This window comes from Colius striatus, chromosome 1 (genome assembly GCF_028858725.1).
Source record: "Colius striatus isolate bColStr4 chromosome 1, bColStr4.1.hap1, whole genome shotgun sequence".
NCBI lineage: Eukaryota > Metazoa > Chordata > Aves > Coliiformes > Coliidae > Colius > Colius striatus.
Genome location: NC_084759.1, coordinates 110,372,681 through 110,394,988, shown reverse-complemented (window position 1 = coordinate 110,394,988; position 22,308 = coordinate 110,372,681). Strand labels below are relative to the sequence as shown.

At 36.9% G+C, this 22,308-nt stretch overlaps 1 protein-coding gene across 1 annotated transcript in view; it reads left to right on the top strand.

Moving 5' to 3' along the window:
* EPHA6 (EPH receptor A6) overlaps positions 1-22,308 on the top strand; it is a 497,763-nt gene that overhangs the window by 342,819 nt on the left and 132,636 nt on the right. The window contains exon 6 of the mRNA XM_062003218.1: positions 2,427-2,551. Coding sequence (XP_061859202.1) covers positions 2,427-2,551 — 125 coding nt within the window. The remainder of the gene's footprint in view (positions 1-2,426; positions 2,552-22,308) is intronic.

The following is a 22,308-nucleotide window of genomic DNA, read 5'->3' as shown; positions in this document are numbered from 1 at the left end:
GCTGAAAACAGACACAAATTGTTCTATAGATTTGTAAATTAGAACCCAAAGATAAATGCATGACGTGGTATGTATGAAAAGCTTATAAAACTTGGGTCATAATTTTAGTTCATAATTTTAATACATGTAATAGAAGGAATCTATATTTTAAAGCCTAGAAGGGCCAAAATTATAATTATGTCTTCAGTTTAACCTAATATGTTCTGTAATCAACCTTAATCACTTTGCGAGGATTTTGTTTTCTGACCTATCAACTCACAAATGCAGCGAGATTAAACCATGATGTGCTGGGGAAGTTGGCCTAGCTGTGTTCATCACCTGTGCACAGGCACAGGGTGTACCAGACATATCTGAAAGATTGCTATAGCTCCCTCAGAATGGCCTGTAAATGACAGCTTGGTACCAGGGAATGACTCAAAACAACAAACAGAAAATGAATGTATATGAGCAATGCCCTTGTAGGCCCTTGATCAGTGTTTAAAAAATACAAATCTATCCTTTCTAGGTCCAGTTTTTCTTTAAGCAAACCTATCTTCATTCTCTGCTTGGAGTAGCTGTTTTTACCCCAGAGAAATATTACAAGAGCTCAGCTCTTGTAATTTTAAGAGTAAAATTTTTCAATTTTAAGAGTAAAAATTTCATTTTGACTGAGGGAGTAGTTGTATGTACCAAGGGATAATATTTTGGCCCAGATCCTATGAATACATTTTATTTATTTATTTGTATTTTTTTCTATTCAGTTCTGTTGTTTATTTGTTCTATTGAACATTATGCCATTTAAGGACTTCCTGAAAAATAGGTTCATCCTTCATTCAGCATAGCAGGAATTCTTTTTTCCTCTCATTCCCTTGCATCAGGCCTGTGGTTAAAATGGCCTAAGTGCAGGTGTAGGACAGTTTCCTGTATAAGCTCTGTCCACTTAATATTTTGGTAGGTTTTTTTTTCATTTAAGGTTACATGGTGGGTTGGGCTTTTTTCACATCAGAGATGACTGGACTATTAAACCACAGAGTATCCACAGGGAGGACTGACAGTGTATAGAAGTTTATTTTCCATGTTGGATAAATGCCTTGTTACAAGGAGGACATTGTTATGTGCATGTCTGTGTAGAATTTACTTTTTTAAAAGGAAAACAACCAAGTTTGTTTTGTTCAGTGTTTGTTTGCATTTTAGAATTTCTTTATTATTTTTATTTATTAAACTTCCCGAAATAGTTACAGGAAAGAAAACTAAGGAGTGAAATTTTGTGACTAGAAGCAGATTCTTACTTCATTTCTCTAGGGAAGCTCTTTATTCAAAAGATAAAACCAGAAATCAAAAATGTGTTATTTTTAGGAGACAACTCCTTGAAAGTTTAGAAGAGCTTAAGTAAAATTCATAATAGAGAGTAATGGGATGTGTAATAAACTGATATTTGTTAGTGGAAAGATAAATAGTGGAAGTTGTGGGCCAGTGGAAGGACTTTTGGTAGCTATTTTGATCACCTTACTCAATTGTTTTCAAGACTGTTACACAAGGTAACTGTTTTTATTGTAACACTTGGTAAAGCTGCACATCAATACTATTAAAATAGCATTAGTGTCTGGAAAATATTATACCTTCATATATGCTTGACCAAATTAATAAAATAAACTATTGCATACATAACAGTCAACTTTCTTTTCCAAAAGGGAAAAAAATCAGTTTCTTAAAATTATTTAATCCCATAGTGATCTAATTTGGCTCTTGGGTGTATCCACCCATGTTGAGCCCCTTCCTGATAGAAGCAGTTCCTACTTGCTGCATTGCTGCACACTTGCAGCATCAATTACAGCAGGTAGGTTTGAGTGCACTTTTGCCCCCATGGTTTGCCCATAACCCAATCCATACCATTGGCCTCTTCTATCAAGCTGACTCTTCTGTGCATACAGCTACCTCATGGATGGGCTAAAATGCCGCTGCTGCTGCCAGCTCAGCTAGCAGAAATAGGATTCATTGCATTTTTTTTAAGCTATGTCACTTTACCCTGAAGAATAAACTGAATGTACATTTTACACAGTTCAATTATAACATTTAATGAAGAATATCCTGAGTGTGGAATTTACTGTCTCTGAAATGTGGTTCTGCTCTGGACATGATGTCCTTGGAGCAAGCAGTGCAACCTGGTTGCACACAGCTGGCAGCAGGGACTGGCACAGGCGTGTCTTTCTATATATTTTGATAGTGCCATTTTTCAGAAGCTGGTCTGCGCTTTAACAAAGGACTTACTAGTATGGACTTGAGACATTAATTCCAGGTTATATGGTTTCCTTGAGAATTGCCATCTGTCATGCTTTTCTGTCTGGAGGTCACTCAATGTTACCTCGGGTTGGTATCCTAAGACAATAGGTTGAAAGGATAAACAGTGTGCTTCGTCTTTAACCCTTAGTTATCCTTTTCCCTTTCAGCACCCTCCTTGATAGGTATGGTAAGGAAGGACTGGGCTTCCCAAAACAGCATTGCCCTCTCCTGGCAAGAGCCGGACTTTCCCCATGGAACAATTCTGGACTACGAGATCAAGTACTATGAGAAAGTAGGTCTCACAGCATCACCCAAACTCAGATCCTAAAGAGCAATATGTTTCATATTTTCAATATTTTTTAAAATACTTTAAACTTTTCACCTGATCCCATATACACTGCTATATAAGTGGATGTTTTGTTTTGTACTGATTTTTTGTGGTTTAACTTCTTAATGACTGTCTCATTTCATGTCAGAATCAAGAACAGCAACGAGGCAGTACATATATATGGATCGTATGCTTGAACATATTTTATTTTATGGACTATAAATCTATACATTATATTGACAATTAAACTATGCAATTAAGGCAAATGCCAACGTGGAGCACTTTTTAGCAACAATCTGTGCTTAAATGATAAGTGCATCAGCCTTGTTTAGAGGGCTACAAAAAAGTTACAAGACAGAAAATGCATAGCATTCATGTCAAATTTCTGTCATTCTGTCAAAATTATGGGATTTCACACAAAAGAGGGCATAACATGCATTACAAGCAAAGATATAAGCATGTCTTGTGAAAGCATAATTGGAAGCCTACTTCTCTCAAAGCACAAAATACATTCTGTCATTTCCTGTTGGTTACAGGGCCTTGTACTAGTGTAAAATTTTGTGTTCATCAGTGCCTTCATTCCTAAAGACATAGAGAGGAATTTTTTGGTGTTCATACCTTAAACAGTTGTCTGTTAAATCAGGTCTTACTATTTCTCTGTTTCTGTCTGAAAGCCATAGTGAAACTAATGGATATGTGAGAAACAGAACAGAACAGAAACCTAAGCCAAGTCATGAAAGAAGGCTTTATGGATGTTAGTCTTTGTAAATATCTGAGAATTTTCTTCTTTGGCTGTGCTTCTCTATTGAGATAATGCAGCTCCAATGAAAAAAAAAAAAAAAAGAAAGCATAAACTTAGAAAAAAATCCAAACACTTTAAATACCAGAGCTAGAAGGAGAAGACAGATTGCTCAGATTTTTGTTACCCAAAGCAAGGAATCATTACTTTCCTATACTAATGGAAGTCTGTCAGGTTTTGATCCATTACCACAGTAATCTGCTTTATGACTTGCACTGCTCTTGTTTTATTTGTTGATATTAAAATAAGAAGTTAATTAAGAGAAATACTGAGAATTTATTTGCTCAGAAATTTTTTATTACCTCAGAAATTTTATTTATGTCTTAAGGAGTCAAGAAAAATGAAGAAAATAATAGTCTTAGGCACTAATAAACACACTAACTAGTAAAATGAAACAGCTTTTTCAAACCTGCTCTTACCTCTTTTTACCTGTCATTTATGTTCAAAAAAGAAAAGAGGTCTTTTTCTGATATATAACGTATGAAATGTAATGTCTCTATCAAATACAAACATACAATCCCCTAAATTCAACTGATTATATTAGTTTGTAACTTTGAAAAACACTGAAGAACTCTGCATGATTTTAAAGTTTTACAAATACAAACTGCTGTTTCTTCTAAGATTGCTTGTTGACATTTGCAAAATCATTAAGATGACATTCGGAAGCACGTTATGGAAGCAGACTTGCTTTAATCTTAACTAGTAGGAGTTCTGCAGCTCGTAAATGGAAGTCATAGCTTGTCATCTGCTCCCAGGGTTTCATGAAGCATATGTAAACTTCCAGAAATCAAGTAGCTGTCTGATAAATTACTGTGAGCAGTCTGCAAAATGTAGGATAAATTAGTGACGATGAATATAGAAATGTGTCTTTCCATGCATATCCAGAACAAGCAGAGCATGGGAAGGAGGCTAAACTGTGCTAGATGTGCAAGAAACTTATATTTGTACTCTTGTGCAATACAGATTGCACACAGCAAACTATTGAGAGATCAAGACTTCTCTGTTAAAAATGTTCACATCTTCTGAGAAAGACTCACCCAAATAATAGAGAAGGAAAGTTATACAAGGCTATCAGTAAGCTGAAAGTATGGAACACATACATTAATTTTAAAATTAAAAAAAAAATAAAATAAAGCAGCTCAGTAATTTGTCTGCTTTAAAGCACCTTCTTCTATACGACCTTTGGTGAATTGCTGCAAAAACACTCAGCATCATAAATTAACAAAATATTGTTTGGTTTTCTATTTGTCTCTAAAAATGAAAATATTCAGAAAATAATGGGACTTTGTTCTGAGTTAATTCTAAATGGACTGTACGGATTTTTAGTTTCTTATTTAGGAATAAGCTGTACACATTTATGTGCTTGGGTGACAAGAGGTCAATTAGTTCTGCAGCTTTTCAGATGAAAATGCAATGAATGTAAGCTGACTTTGGACACAGTTAAGAGAGCTGACTTGGCCTGGGAGGAGAACAAAAATTCCTACACATTCAGTCCAAGATGCTATCAGTTTCTGTCACAGTAAAGAGAACACATTTTCCACTGCTTGTGATGTATCCTGAGAGAGAATATCATGATCCTGAAATAATACTGTATGTTGAGGCCCGGGATTTCATCTTATTTCTGGAAATGGGATAAGATCCTTGTTACATATTTATAATAACATTGAGTCCTTCTGTAGGAAGTTGCTCATGGGAAAGGAAACACAGTGCTTGTTGGATAATAAACCATATCGGCTGCACTTCAGGTTGTGCAGCTGAACTGGAAAATACTTATTCCTCCCCTTTTACACCTAAACTCTTAAAGTTAATCATAAAAAAATAATGTTCCCTAAGAGCTGGATTAAGCATACCAAGCTGTATACATACCTAGAGGTTTATTAAGTTTGTTCTCCCATGTGGTCCAAATACACCAGCTGGATTATATTTTCCGTTACATACAAGATCATATATGATTAGCTGAGAAAGCCTGTCTGTAGAAGAGGAGATTTTAATGGGAGGTACCCAAGCAATCTCCCAAGACGTTGCAAGGACATCACCAAATAGAGAATATCTTTAGGACCAGGATATAGGATGAAGTGACTCACTGCTGTTTCTTTGCTTTCTTATCTTTTGATAAAATTTACGCTACAGACAAATCCCTTTGACAAAATGCTTCATTCTGTTGACAGAGTCAATTTGCAACTCACAGACAGTTTTCACATAAAAATTCTAACCCATCTCCAAATGACAATGAGTGCACAGGATATGTAGGATGTTAGATACGACTTTTTCTCCATTCTAGTATTATTTAGCATAGAACTCGTAAATAGAAGACAGACAATAACTAAGCAGTAGAGGCAAGCGGGAAATTAATTTTCCAATGAGATTTTTAAGAGGTGAAAAGATAATGAGGCATTCAGATAAAGGAAAATACCAAATTTAAAGAGTTCAAAAGCAGTATGATCTTATAATTTTTCTATCAGCCTACAGTTGTATTTACTTTTATGAGAAATGATGCTCCTTCTTAAAATCTAATATTAAACCAAAAACCACTATTTCTTTGAATATTCATTAACATGAATTAAAATGTGAAGGACTAATGTGAAGATTTAAGACTATCAATGAGTGATGTTTTGAATGACAGACGTTTTAAAAAAATATGGAAAATTATAAACAAGAAATTTATATTTTCTTTCAGAGTTTTTTGCCTACAGTAGAATTCTGCAGTTTAAGGCAAACGTATCTGTCTAGAAATATGTGCACCATATTATTTCAAAGCCATATAAGTGTATATTTGCAACATATTGTATACTCTATACTTTGATGGGAAAATAAATGTGATACTTGGTGCATGTAGAGCGGTATGAACTGATATCCTTACCACGTTTTTCCAAACATGTTGAGGGACAAATAGTCTGGTGCTATACTCAGTACCATACTGAAGACTAGCTCAGCAACAGCACAGTCCTGGGAACCTTGGGAATGTGCCAACCTCACTTTCACACAGGTGCCCAAGTTGTTTCATTAGAGCTTTTTTTTTTCCCCATGTAAACTAGCAGTCTGTGACATCCTGATTTAAGACAAAGGGTGGTGCTCTGTGTCTTCTCTAACTAAAGAACTAGCTTTGTTATAGACTTCTCACATCAATTCATTTCTGCTCAGACAGAACCTGACCCTACTTGAGTATCATCTGGAATCAATGAACAAGTGCTGTACATGTTCTCATAAGACAAAACAGTAACATTTTGGTTAAGAAGCTACAAAATGTAGATCAAATAATTCCCCGAATTCCCGGGTGATGTTTTGGAAAGGTGAAGTAAAGTCATTTCTTCTTCTATGGCTTTATGTGAGGTTCCTCGACCCCCAGCTTCCCTACTACTTAAATGGCTAAACCATGCCGGTCTTTACACCTCTTTAATTACAATTTTGCATAATGTTTAAATGAGATACAAGGATCATTTTTTTTTTTCAGACTGTCATGGTTTGGCCCAGCTAGCACAGCAGCACCACAACAGTCTCTCGCTCAGTGCCCCCATGCACTCCCATGCAAAATGGGAGTAAAAAGATAAGCAAAGTTGTTGTGGATTAAGACAAAGGCAGGGAGAGCTCGTTGCCAATTACGGTTCCGGGCAAAACAGACTCCAGTACTCGACTTAGAGAGGAAAGTAGGAAAGTTTGTTCTACAAGAAACAGAACAGAATAAAAGCAAAAAGGGAGTAGGATGATGAGAAAATTGCAACTAGCACTTTAAGATCTCCCTCCCCCATCCCTCCTTTCTTCCCAGGCCCAGCTCACTGCTCCCAATATCTCTACCTCCTTCCCGTCAACGGCTCAGGGGGGCAGGGAATGGGGCATGTGGTCAGTCTCTCACAGATGGGCTCTGCCGCTTCTCTCTTCTCAGATGAGGGCGACTCCTGGCATTCTTCCCCTGCTCCAACACGGGGTTCCTCCCCCGGAACACAGTCCTTAATGAACTTCTCTGGTGTGGGTTGTTCCCAACAGTTGTGGCTTCTGCCGATACAGGGTCCCTCACATAGGGTGCAGTCCTTGGTGAATGTCTCTGGTGTGGATTCTTCACTACAATTGCAGTTTCTGCAGTTACAGGGTCCCTCTCTCGGGACAAGGCCTACTCTGGGCATAAGTTTAATGAGCTGCTTTGTCATGGGTTCCTCCCCACAGTTACAGCTGTAGATATTGGGTCCCTTCCCCAGGTCACGGCCTGCTCCAGCCATAGTGATAAAGGCTCCCTCTCTTGGGACACGGCCTTTTCCGGCCATAGTTTTAAAGAAGAAAATCACTGCCCCTGGCTCGGGGTCTGTAGTGAAGTGATTGGGTCCCCCCCCACGGGACACGGCCTCCTCTGGCCATAGTCACTGTCCCTGGCTTGGGGCCTTTAATGAAGTGAATCGCTGCCCCTGGTCCAGGGCCAGCTTTATCAAAATGAGTCTCTGCCCCTGATACGGGCTCATTATCAAAATAAGTCTCTACCACGGATGCAGGGTCTTTAAAGAAATGAAAATAAATCTCAGCTTCACCAGTTGTCTCCATAGAATGCAGGGGAGTCTTTGCTCCAGCACACCTCCTCCTCTCTTTCATCACTGACCTTGGAGTCCGCATGGTTGTTTCTCTCACTGTTCCTACTCCTTGCACCACCACCAGCCAGAAGAAAAAGAAAAGGCTGAAGGAAGGAAAAAAATGGAGGAAGATGAAGGAAGAAACCTCCTCTTCCAGCTTTTTCTTAAAAAGTGATCGTGGAGGCATCTAATTGGCTCAGCCCCAGAAGTGGGTCTGGCTCTGAGCTGGAGAGAGCTGTGAGCAACTTCTTAGGAGCCATCTTTACAGCCCCTTCCCCCTTACCAGAAATGGCTGTCATGTCAAACCATGACACCGACACAACTATATTATGACTTCCCTGTTTCCTTAAGTACTAGCCATTACTTTCTTGGTTCAGATTTTGCTTTTATGATAGATTTTTAAATCATAAAGAATAATATATGAACAACTCCAATCTACATGAGGCTAAAGGGATCCTGCAGAGTGTGTGACATTATTCATGAGTAGGTATAGTTCAATTGGTACTGTTTTGACTGGATTGTTAGCATGTACTGGTTGTTTTCTGGGCATATTCTTTCATTGTTGCTATACCTAGCATAGCATGCTTCATAACCTTTCAAGCTTTCTGACTAAATTTTAAAGTCAATATCAGTGACAAGACTGGGGAACACAAAAGAGATTTATAACAATAGGAATGAACATATGAACACTTCAGGTATCTGGCTAGCCAGTGAGTATTAAATGGTAAGCACTATGCTGTTGGCGTTGAATGATCAGTTGGGAATTTTTAGCTTCATGGTAATCATTCTCTTTTAAAACAAACCCTTTGCTCCTATAGTATTTTTCAATTATTGAAATTATCTGAGGCATAAGTAGCAATCTGCTGCCTATGAGTACCATGTTTCTGATGTGACCAGAAGCCAGAAATGTAGAGCTCATGAAATAATACATTTGTTATACTTTTTTAGCACGTTCCTCTGAAAACAAGAGCATTGAGTAATTTGGATATATTAAGAGCATTTGGATAATAGTATTTAGCCAGATCTTAGTATCTGGCCATAGCTGCAGGAACAGATCAGCATGTTGCACTGAGGCATCAGGGCTCCATGGAGCACCTCTGACATTCTTGGCCATTTGTTGCTCCTGAGAAATGAACCATGTCTGGTGAATGTTTTAAAAAAATAATCACTAAAAATGTGCTTTGGGAGATAATCATTAAAATGAAATCTCCTAGCTTATTTTAGCATAGTAAGTGATGTTAAACAAGCTTCTCAGTTTTCCTATTCTGCTGTTATTAACCTAGTTTCCCAAGGGAAGAACTGTAAAAGCTTTAAATTCTGAAAAGATAAAAAAAAAGGTCTCAGAACTGTTGAAAATGATAGTGAATAATTATGAGACTCCCTGACTAGATATAATTTTTTCCTGCAGAACAGAACCTAAGGACCTTGCCACAGCCATTATTAATGACACTGATATAATTAGTACTAGGAGAAAAAGAAATCTAGCCTCTAAATATCACTTATGTGCGGCAAAGGATTTATCAAAAAGTTCTGAGCTAGGCTTTCTCCATTAGGTGCATGGTTTAGCTAGTCTCCTAATCATTGTCGTCAATTATTTAGAGATAGCTTCTAAACCTACGTGTTTAATAATAAAGTAGCCTACAGAGCTATTACAATTGTCATTCCTGTTGAATGAAAAAAAGTCTCAACAAGAAATACAATGCTGTTTAAGCAAGCCTAGTGGATTTGATTTAAAAAAAAAAAAAAACCATAGTTCATAGTTGCTGATCTTGTTTTCTTGTCTGTAGCCAATACCGTTTTCCCCAAGGAAAATTGCATGCACAATGCTTATTCCAGTAACTGCTAGAAGAGCTGCATAAATGTAGCAAAAGTGCATTACTGCTTTTGAATAAATGATATTTCAAAGATATAGGCATAGGAGGTATGCAGACCATTACAAATAAACACAGCTAGTTCCATACCTTGAAGAAAGCCAAGAAAGCTAAATCCACTGATAGCAGAGGTTGATTCCTGATGAAAGGAATTATTAAACTTTTTTCCTACCCATTTGGCATTTGAACTTCAGAAAAAAAAGTTTTAAAAATATTTTACTGACACAGCAAGCATAATAATGTTAACTGCAGGAATCAGCTGTTAATCTTAAGCATGTGGTTAGGTGGGGTCAAAAATCAGGAGCAGCCCTTTTATAGTGCAGTAAGTTTCATCTCCCTCCCAAGGACAAATTTTAGATGATTTTGATAAACTAATTTTAAAAAATAAATGTTGTCTCTTCAGAATGAATATATCAGTTGCATGAAGTAGCAGGAACTTTAGCATGCTTATTCCTGAATTAACAAAATAATTTAGTCTCGTTTTAAAACTTTTGTTGTTATTGCTGTTCTTATTACCCTAGCTTCAATATTTCACCTTTTAAGTCTACATGCAGTAAATTTTAGTAGTATCTGAAGTTACAGTTGTACCTCCCTTAGCTACCTTAACACACATTTAGGAGTTGAACTTTGTGTTTGAAAGTTTGACATATATTTACAAAAAGAATGTTGAGTGTTGTGAGCAATGGCCTAAATATAACAACATAGCTGCCAAAAGATGGCCATCAAAGAAAAAATAAATTTCTTATTTATAAGTAAATACAATATTCAGGTCCCAATTTCTCTAAAACCAGTCAGAATGTTTCCTTTAGACCTTCTTAAAATATGAACAAGCTTAAACATTCATAAAAGTCTTCATCTATGAGTCCAAACTATTTTAAAAACTGGAGCTAGGGCAATGTTTTCATTACACACCACCTACTTACTATTCATAAATTGTTCTTTCACAACCATAAAGGTGGATTCCCAGATTAAATCAAGAATACAAGTACTTTGAGACATAAGTGAGGTTATATCTTTATCTAAATGAAGAAATATTCCAATATGTTATATCATTTTACGTACTTTTTTTTTTTTTTCCTGAAACCTCTTTAAGCATTCAGGAGATATCTGGGAAGAAACCAATAAGAAAACATGTATGCTTTGGGATGAGACAGGAGGAGGGAACCACAGAAAGTTTTTTTTCCTCTTCGCTTCTGAAACTGAATTGCAACTGCACACTAGTCATGCAGAAGGACAGGTTGTTATTATTTTTCCAGTTTGATTTTTTTTTTGGACATTGAAATGAAGACAAAGCCACTGACTGCATAACATAAACAACCCCTTTTTTATTTTTTTATTAGTAGTGATATCGCCAAACCAGTCATTCTGGAAGAAGGGAGAAAAAAAAACAGAGAAAGAGGAAGGTCTCTTAAGGAGAGATATTCAATTTTCATGAGATAAAACATACTATTTCCATGTTTAATATTATTACAAACGTTTTACCAAAAGCTGTGGATGTGACGGTGGTGGGTTTTGGAATAAAAAATTAACATTAGAGGAGCTTTTCATTTGCATGCATGATTTCATTAGCCAACCTGAATTCATAGAAAGGGTATGTTATTCAGTAACTCCCATGTAGTTTTGTTAGTTTTATACTCTAATAAAAACATTAATATATATTTTGTAGATTTAAAGAAACACAATGTAAAAAATCTCCTTTTCTTTTTTTTCTGTTTTTTTTTTTTTTAAACGTATTAGTATTAGTATTAATAGTTTCAAAGTGCCTTTTCATGATGTTCTTGTCAGGAAGGCTGAGTTAACAACCTATTATTACGTACTCCTTACCGAGCTGTTAATGGCTTTAGAGTCTTTTGCAGGAATTCACCTGCTGCTCATAAGCACATTTATGTTGTGGTAGGAATTTCACCAAGTTGATGGATCTTGTATTTGCAACGACCTTGCATAAACTATCTGGTTTTCTTCTGTATACTGACAGAATTAGTAACATATTTAATTAACACAATCACAATTCTTTATGACTGAGATAGTTCTTCCTTTTTAAAAAAGTATTGTCACTTGACTGTAATTTGTTTTCACACTTTTTTGTTTGTTTTTACCAAAAATATTATTTGGGCTGAAAACATAAAAATGGATTTTAATTTACTTATTATATTATTTACTTTGTCTTTTGACATTCATTTTAAACTATTGGAAAAAAAAATCCATTTTTGCTTTATTCTCCTTGATTAACTCAGTGAAGTGTTTGAAGAAAACACACATTTAAATGATGTGTTACCTTTATTATTGGTGTGATGCCATGATTGACTCAGAAGCTGACAGAGGTGATCCAAGGGTTCCTTGAGCACAGGGAGTGGAGAAGAAGTGAAGAGACCTGCCAGGAGCCAACAGCTCTCATGAGAGGAACCGTCTTGCTGGGAGGCGGAGCCACAGCAACCACAGGGGCTTTAAACGTTCCCCAGGGTGCACAATGAACAGGACAGGCAAACAGGGCCTAGTGCAGCACTTGGCACAGGCAGAGCAAGCAGGGAGGATGGGTAGGGAAAATCCGTGTCTGTCCTAACACTCTAACAGGTTGAAACACATTTTTAAAAGGAGCTGGAAGTGCTTGTTGCCTCAATAGATTTTTAATACAGTATGTAGTTTTCACAAGGGTGTTTGTAAAAATGCGTACATTGCAGTACTTAAAATTTTACAGCAAGGCATTAGAAACATGAAAAAATGTCCAGCATAGAACAGTAGTCATAAGGAAAAGCCTGAACCTAACTACCTACAGATATTGTAGGGATTCTGAAATTAGATAAAACCAGTTTTTTTCATCAGCACCATTAGTGCTAAACTTTGTGTAGATGACACAGTGTTCTACTACATTTTTAGGTTTGATAGATTCACTTGAATTTCACAGCTTTGAAAGTATGTTGTACCATTGTTATTCTTTTGTCAAAATAGAACATTGACCACATTGTGTTGTAGTAAGCCATCATTGTAGAAGTGTTCTGAAAAAATGGTTCATTGCTCTTGTATTGAAATTCGACTTCAGTTGTAACATGCATCCTTTACATTGAAAATGTCTTCAGACTTCAACGTGAAATAGGGGAACCACAATTTGTGTTCTGACATGAAGGAATGCAGCAGTTTGTTGTGTACAGCTGTTGCCCAGAGGGGTTGTGGAGTCTCCTTCCTTAGAGGTCTTCAAGACCCACCTGGACATGTTCCTATGAGGCCTGATCTAGGTTGACCTGCTTCTTCAGGAGGTTTGGACTAGATGATCTCTAAAGGTCCCTTCCAACCCTACCATTCTATGATTCTATGATTTTACCAATGCTGATAATGTTAGGCATGAGAAGATTGCCTGCTGTATGTTGCAGCAACTTAGAGACCTTGAAGCATTTGGACAATGGCTTTTTACCTTGAAGGTTTTTTCTATCACATGAGTTGTCCATGTTTGTTGTCTTTTCTCTGGAGTCTTGTATTATCAGTTTAAAAACTCCATTATCCTATGACCTACTTCGCATCAGTAACTAGAAGTACTGTTCCTATGATATACAGAGATACTTTGAGTCTGACTGAACAAATCACTGATATTTGTGATTATATACTGTTTATTGTAGACAATAATTATTATATTCAATAAATTCATCAGGAATCAGATTCAAAGCAAACAAAAAAAAAAAAAACAGTATTTTTTAAAAATGTTTGTAATTAAACTTATTGCCTAGGGATGTTTTGGAAGCCACAAGCAAAATTCATTCAAAAAAACAATTAAGTAAATTTGTGGAGGAAAAGTCCCTGAGCTGTAAAATGTAATTAAGCAAATTTAACTAATTCAGAATCACACCAATCTGCAGATTGGTGGACTCTGGGGCAGTGTTAAAGGTGAGCATGGGGAGAAGGAACCTGTACTGCTTATGTGGTATCTTCAGTCTATAGTGGCATATACAGGACCTGGTTCAGAAATTTGAACTATGAATCTCATATACCAAATGCATTACTTGGGAATTAGCCCACTGGCTGTATGCACTAAGGCTTGTTCAAAACAAAGGCACAAAAGGCTTCCAATGTTCAAATTTTGCAGGATTGCACCTATTTCCTGTTGAATTGTATTTGTCAACAAGTTTGTTATTTCATTATGAAGTACATCTTGATGTTGGGTATCACAGGAGAAACTGTGCTGTAATGTCCACAGATGACAGCAAAACTTTTGCGTGATATTTCAGTTGAGCTCCTTGCTTCTTTCCAGCTGGAAAAGACAGTGCAGGGGAAAAGAAAATGGGTGAAAAAATAAGAAAAATCTTTAGACACAACTGGAGAGGCTAACATTTTTATATGCTGAAGTTAGAAACACTCCTGGAGATCCTGATGCAGAGATTTTTACTGGTAAATATTTTTAATTAGCAAACAAATGTTATCAGAGTTGCTCATAACTGCTAGAAAGATGGAATTTAATATCTGTGTTTATTTGACAAGTCAAGCCTTCTTCTCCCTTTATTATATTGTGAATTGCACCCTGTTACATCACCAACTTAAAACACAGACCTGTTTTTATTCCTTTCAATTTAATCTCCTTGTCAGTATGATTAGCAGTGTCCTATCTGCTGCCTTCACACCTGATGTTCTCACTTGGCATGCCATGTTAACCACATAGTTTTTTCTAAGCCCACTTTCACCTCATTGTGCTGGCAAGAATGTTAACGTTGTTTTAGAGTCACATCATCATCATCATCTTTCCTGGTTTAATTTTCTCTTTTTCATGGTTCAACTCACATCAACTCATTTCTGCCTTTTCAGGTATATAATCCAATTAAAATGAGACTTGGCTGAGTATTGACCTTTCCATCTTTTCTTTATGACTGGTTATCTATACTTCCCCATTTCTTGTTGGCAACTTCACTTCATGTGTGGACAAAGTGATGAGTTGACTGACAGGCAATCAAAATATAAAATATTGAAAGGCCAAACAGGTAAAGCACACTTTAGTATTTCGGCTCCCCAAACTGCTACATCTCAGATTAATCACAAGGGAAGATTACATGAAGTGTCTGATACCTTAAAATGCTGCAGGGTTTTTCTCTGAAGCAAATGCTAGAGCCGTCGGGAATTTTCTCTAATTTTTCCCCTCAAGAGTTTTAATCTTAGTTCAAATTGGTCCACAGATCTTTGTAATCACCTTTGTAAAATTGTTTTAAATTTGTTGATCAGATGGAAACCAAATGCACAAGATTTTAGGAAGTGTTTTATGAATATGATTGATATCTTTGTATCTTTGCAATCTTGGAAAAATTTATCTACACAGGAATGCAGATAAAGCAGGCACTTCTTTATTATGCAGCGCTGGGAAACACGGGGGATAGCTCCTCCATACATGCTTCATTGTTAGTTACCATTTTCAGGGTTTTTATACAGCTCAAACAAAAGAATCACATTTGCCAACACAAGCATGCATAAAATGTCCATCTATCAGTTTAGCCCTTCACCTTGATTGGTTTCCAACAAACACAAAATTTCCAAAATCACAGTGATTGGTCAAAAAAGATATCAGTCCCTTTGTTTTAGTAATAACTAAGGTAACAGCCAAGGTAATCTAACGAATACATTCACCAGCTAAGGCAACAGGTCCCCATCAGGTGTGGTATGTAACTCTTGCAGTTTGATCCTTATGTGATTCAAATGAATACTTACTTAATCAATAGGTGTTTGAGTTATTTGCAGGTGCTTAGCTAATTGATTGAACTATTACTAGGTGATTAACAAGTGCTTAATGAGTGCTTGACTACTTATTGTGATGATAAGTTGTTAACTAAAATAATTGTGTATCTGCAACATCTTTGACTATTATAATAATTTTTCTTATCACTCTACACTGCAGTGAGAATTTACATAATGCTGCCAATCATATTGTAATCAGATAATAATTAATGTTAGAAACATGTTTTTGAATCAGTGAATCTTTTATTCGATCTCTTCCAATGTTAATAGATATACTATAGATCTAAAGTCTTCTAAGAGAAAATCATGCACAAAAATTAGTAAATATAAAGACAGACTTTGAGTTTCCCATGTGTAGTTAATTTTACTAACTTAGAATCATAAAATTGTTTTGGTTGGAAAAGGCCTTTAAGATCATCAAGGCGAGCTATATTTATAAAGTGGGTAGAAACCCAGGGGGCAGAGTGCTTTTGAAGCCATAATCATTACACTTCAATAATATAATAATTCTGGAACCTTATTACAGAAGAGTTGGCAAATGTAGTGAACGTAATGAATACTAGTAATCTTTTGTAGTCTAGTGGATTTTAAGTATTTAAGGATGGAGGTATGTATCAGTACTTCTGTGAACCTCAGAAAAGTAATAGAATCATAGCCCTCCAGTACACTGGGACCTCTCCAGTTAGACAGGACTGCTGGTAGATGGTAGAAAGTGACTCAGTGAGCGCTTCCACTAGCTCCCTCAGCACCCTCAGGTGGATCCCACCCAGCCCCATTGACTTGTGTACATTGAGGCAGAGCAACAAGTCACACATGATTTCCCCTTGGACTAAGGGGGCTTCATTCTGCTCTCTGGCCATGTCTCCTAACACAGAGGACAGGGTACTCAGAGAGTAATTACAGTGTAATTACTCATCATATACAACAATCTTTGTAAGATGAGAAGAAAGATATTACATGGGGCAATAGACATTCAGAAATTGTATTATGGAAGAATTTTATTGCGACGAAAGAAAACAATTTTTGAGAATTATTTGGGACAGATTAGTTGGGAGAGGAATACAGGCAGGATAAATCAGAGGTGTTTTCCATAAAGTAGAGCTGGGGAGGCTATTTTCTTGGAAAACACAAACAGCTGGTACAAACTCTGCTGCTGCTTGTTATTTGTCTTTAACAGATTCTATCTGAACTGATTAATCACATATTGACTACACCCAGTAATTACCTACTGTTTTATTCTAATGTGTATCACAACATTAAAGTTCAGATGACTCTGGATGAAATTAAATGCCATCATAACTGATTCCCTGAAGAAAAAGTAAGGAAGAGATTGGAGATTTCATTTCACAATGGACCAGAGCTATGTTTAATAAAAATTCCTCAGTCATTGAAAATAATGATACTTCCTCTGTAGGTCACATTGTGTATAATCTTCAAACTGAAGTATTTAGGAAAGAGAGAAAATGTGACCAAATTATTCTCTTTTTTTTTATTGGTGCTTTTACTTAAACATTGATAATACCTGAGTCTTGGAACTCTTTATCTTGGAAATCTTCTTTACTTTAATATGGTACTTACTCAGCTTTGACATTGTGATTTAGTGCACAGGAGAAAGATCTGGTCCCTTTTGGTATATAGATTGAATCTCTATTAGTATTTCTCTCTCTTAACTGATTACACTTTGAAAAGGTTAAGCAGGATAATATGGCTTAAGTACAGAATTTTCATGCTGGAGGACAATAGATATAAACTAGAAAATATTTTTTTTAATCAGTTCATAATAAATTCATAATCTCTCCCCGGATTCTTTCTGAACACATTCATTTGGAAGTTTTAGGTATACAAGTATGTTTTCAGCTGGCAGGAGCCATAGAAAACCCTTTCCCCAGTGTCCGTTTAGGAAGACTTGGGACTGAATGAACTGAATACATTGCTTGTCATTTATAAAATGAGCTAGACACAGAGTAAATTGCAAGAAAGTAATAATTCCTGCTCCTCCCATTATATATTCTAAATAATAGGAAATTATATTTGATTATCAAACAATGATTGCTATTATTTTGATTTGAGCCCTGTTTCTCAAGTATTAATGGTGACACATCTTGTATTCCTGAAAGTGTCTAGATTTCTATCACTGCTTTACTGGTAAAGTTAATCTTTTAAAGCTTATTTGAGCACCATTAATGAAACTATGCATTTGAGCTCTTGTTTTCATTCTTTTTTTTCTTTTTGCACCAAACATTTTTTGTTATATGTACTTTTTCTCATCCATAGTGTCGGAATGTAAAATCTTTGATTACAGTATGAGTCTAAACTGATTAAAAGTCATTACATTTTGATTAGTCTTTATCGCTATTTTATTTCATATATGTGCGCAAAGTCTTAATTTCTTTGCTGTTTCCCTCTGAAGTAAGTTAGGAATAAAAGTAAAGACTAGCATATTCACATAGGTGTGGCATGTGTAGTTTTTATTTATTTTTTTACAGATGCTAATATCAGAAAAAAAAACCCTTTCTTTTGAACATAAAAGAAAAATGGTAATACTTACCACAATAATACAACACCTGCATACTGAATGAATAGACATTTACTAATAAGGTAGATACTTTCAGTGAGTGAAGAACTCTCTTTTAATCTGATGATGTCATGCAGTGGAAATATTTCATTACCGTGCATGTTGATGGGACATACCCAGCTATTCTGCTGTATTGGAAAACCAGAAAGCTCTTTATTATTTTTTTATACTCTGATCCTGACATTCCGTTAAATCAGTTTGTCTAGTCTTAAACCACTAGCACCACTGTAACTTCCTTTCAGTCAGCCTGTTTCTTTCTATATGAAAAAGATGTCCTAACCATAAAGCTAACTATAAAATTAGGAGAGATACAGATTCAAATGCTCATGTAGAGGTGGCTGCAGAAAAGAGTTTGATTCTGAAAGGTTTATGTTCATGCACAAAACAAATTGTCATGGATTTTGTGAACCTTGCCTCTCATAATCAGGACTGAATCCGCTGACAAGAAAGAAATAGAAAATTAGAAAAATGCAATTTCCTTAGAAACAGAGACAGCATTTTCAAAATTCATAATCCTGTTTAACTTAAATAGCTAGTCATAGGCTCAGTATTACATTGTGTAGTAACATTGGCATCACTTGTCAGTTGGATTATTATACTTATTATTATTATTATATTATTAATATATTATTATTATATTTATACTTTAATTACGAATTTTTACCAAAATGAATTTGCAGTGTGCTATGGATGAAGTCTTATGAATTTCCTTATATCAGATTCTGACTACTAGTTATATATTAGATTAGATAGACTCCTTTAGCTTGTATTTAAATCCTCAGCCTCTGTGTTCTCAGAACTGCTTCTTGTGAATCCTATACAATCTTAAATCATAAATCCTGCTCTAATACTAATGTGAAGGATCAGAGCATTTCTTATGCTGCTTCTTTTATATGAACTCTAAGCCGTATATAATGACCGAGAGTTCACTTACTGCTTACTTGTTGTGGGAAATGCAGCCATATCAGTGAACTTTTATTTTATAGATCTTGGAGTAGTCCTCTGTAGTTATCAGGAAACACTGAACAGATGTAGTTCTGGACACTACCCATTGATATGGTCCCATCACTGTTCAGGTCAGAGGTCTATCTCTGAGCATCCTGTGGCTCCTCTAGCACAATAAACCATGCTTCGTTCCAATGGAAAATGAGGTGCATGGCAGGAGGGCTGATACATGTCTAAATTTTGCTAAAATTTAAAATAAGGATCTGGTAAAAGCACGTACTAACATCCAGGAAGTACATCGAAGTCCTGTAATTTAAAATTAGCTTTTTAAACCCAGCATCCCTGTAAAAATAAATGTGTTTTGTCTGTGGCAAGAATCATAGAATCATAGAACAGTAGGGATTGGAAAGGACCTTTGGAGATCATCTAGTCTAACCCTCCTGCAGAAGCAGGTCAACCTAGATCAGGTCACATAGCAACGTGTTCAGACAGGTATTGAAGACCTCCAAGGAAGGAGATTCCACACCCCTTCTGAGCAGCCTGTGCCAGGGCTCCCTCACTCTCACAGTAAATTACTTTGTCCTTATATTTAAATGGAACTTTTTGTGCTCCAGCTTCATCCCATTACCCCTTGTCCAGTTGCTAGATACAACAGGAAAAAGAGATGCCCCAATATCCTGACACCCACCCTTTAGATATTTGTAAATATTAATAAGATCCCCACTCAGTCTCCTCTTCTCCAGACTAAACAGCCCCAGTTCCCACCACCTTTCCTCGTATGAAAGATGTTCCAGCCCCTGATCATCTTGGTGGCCCTGCACTGGACTCTCTCCAGAAGTTCTCTGTCCCTCTTGAGCTGAGAAGCCCAGAACTGGACACAGGACTCCAGATGGGACCTCACCAGGGCAGAGTAGAGGAGAAGCAGAACCTCCCTCAACCTGCTGCCCACATTCTTCTTGATGCATCCTAGGATACCATTGGCCTTCTTGCCCACGAAGGCACATTGCTGGCTCATATTCAGTTTATTATCAACCAGAACTCCCAAGTCTCTCTGCAGAGCTGCTCTCCAGCAGGTCAGTCCCCATTCTGTTCTGGTGCATGGGGTTGTTCCTCCCCAGCTGCAGGGCTCTGCACTTGCCCTTGTTGAACCTCATGAGGTTCCTCTTTGCCCAACTCTCAAGCCGATCGAGATCCCACTGAATGGCAGCACAGCCTTCTGGGGAATCAGCCAGTCCTCCCAGATTGGTGTCATCAGGGAACTTACTGAAGGTACACTCTGTCCCCTCATTCAGGTCATTGATGAAGATGTTGAACAAGACTGGCCCCAGAACCGATACCTGTGGAACTCCACAGGCCTCCAACTCGATTCTGTGCCTTTGATCACCACCCTCTGAGTTACATCATTGAGCCAGTTCTCAATCCACCTCACTGTCCACTCATCCAATCCACACTGCCAGAGCTTTCTGATGAGGATGTGATGGGAGACAGTGTCAAAAGCCTCTGGAAAGTTCTGGTTTTACAGGTACGCTGCAGATTTTGTCATGAGACGGGAATAATGACAAAGCATCCTCTCTTTGAAGAATTGTCTTATATATGAATCCAGTCCAAAAAGGCTGATTTCTTTGTGTGAAACATTCACATAAAACAATCTGAAGTTTCTAGATATTAATCATTTCGTATTGTGTTTGAGCAACTTTCTCCTCAGATACAGGCTTCTGAAGCTTTTTCTTCTCAATCACAAAAAAGTGGCATGCTCCCTTTCTCCTATTCCACTTACAATAACAAATCCTACTCCCTTTCCTGTATGATAGTAGTATTATTTTATGGTCATTACTCCTAAATATAGTCATTTGGACTATATGTGATGGATGGTTGAAGAGGTTGCAAAAGGGAAAGAAAAAAAGATGTGGGAGGGCATGGAAATTGGACCCCTCGGGACCTCCTGCAGGAAACCCAGGCAGTTGGTGACGGTGGAGCAAGACAGACAGCCCCTGGAGGTGACCAAAATACTCTAGAGGGGACAGAGATGGCTACCCCTCAGGAAAGTGCTGCTAGCCACAGCCTGTCTACACAGATGAAGGAACACATTTTGTTGATTAAATATTACTATCGTAGTCCTTGTCACATTCATTATCTTTGACCAACTAAAAATAATAAATTATACTTGATAACTGTCCACATCCCTGGTTTAGGGAGCCGCTATATCCCAAATGCTATACTTTACACAAGCAGTACTTAGCCTTTAACAACAGATATAACAAATATAGCTCAGATTGGTTTTTTTCAGAAGTCATTCTCTCCTGCCACTGGCCTTCTGCAATCTTCAGGGAGTAAATCTTATTGAATCTTGGGCAGTCTCCACCAAGCTTTAACAAAATTCTGATTTCCGTCCTCCTCTGAAGGAACTTGTTTCTTTTTACAATTCCATCAAATTACTTCTTCAATCTCTCCAGCATGTTGGAAAAAAACAGTAAATTGTTAAATGCTGAGAACTTGATTTCAAACAGCAAGGTAGTCTGGGGAAAGGAAATAGCTTGCAACTATTGCACCATACAGTGAAATCCCTTAGACACTGGTCTCCTCCTTACCTTACAAGTTGTGGAGTTAAAATGAAAATTTCCAGAGCATTCCAGAGTGTAAGGTCTCTGACCATATATGACTGTGATGACCGTGACAGAGCACATAGTACTCACTAAAACTTTGAACTAGAGCATAATATCTGTATAAAACCAGTGTTTGCTATTTGCCCTTAATCAATATATGTAGAATCTTTCCTTCACTGCATGTCATGTCTTTGCCTGAACTCAAGTGCAGAAACACGGTCTTGTATTGATACTGTATTTAACAGGCAAGATTTTACAAACAATGGTCCATACCTATGATTCAGTGTGGTCTTAGGATAGTGTAAAATCACATGATTTTTTTTTTTCCCCCTAATTCTTAGGTTGATTTTGAGCTGATCACTAGCTTGTGTTGAAAGATTTGGTCCCTTCAGGCAGAAATGTACACACTTCAGTCAGCAGCTTCATTACTAAATAAATTCAGGTTTTGTGTTTTCAAAGTTTGCATACCCTGGCCAAGTTGCATGTTAAGTTATATGATCCCTCTACCTACAGAATTCCCTCTAAGTTGTGCATGTAACAAGGCTATAGAATAGAAATTATCTATTCTTTACACACTGAATGTTTGTGAAATGTGCATAAAGTAGCATGAAAACTCCTCTGTATGTATAGGACTTCTCTATTTCCTTACAAGTCAGTGTGTTAACCATTACA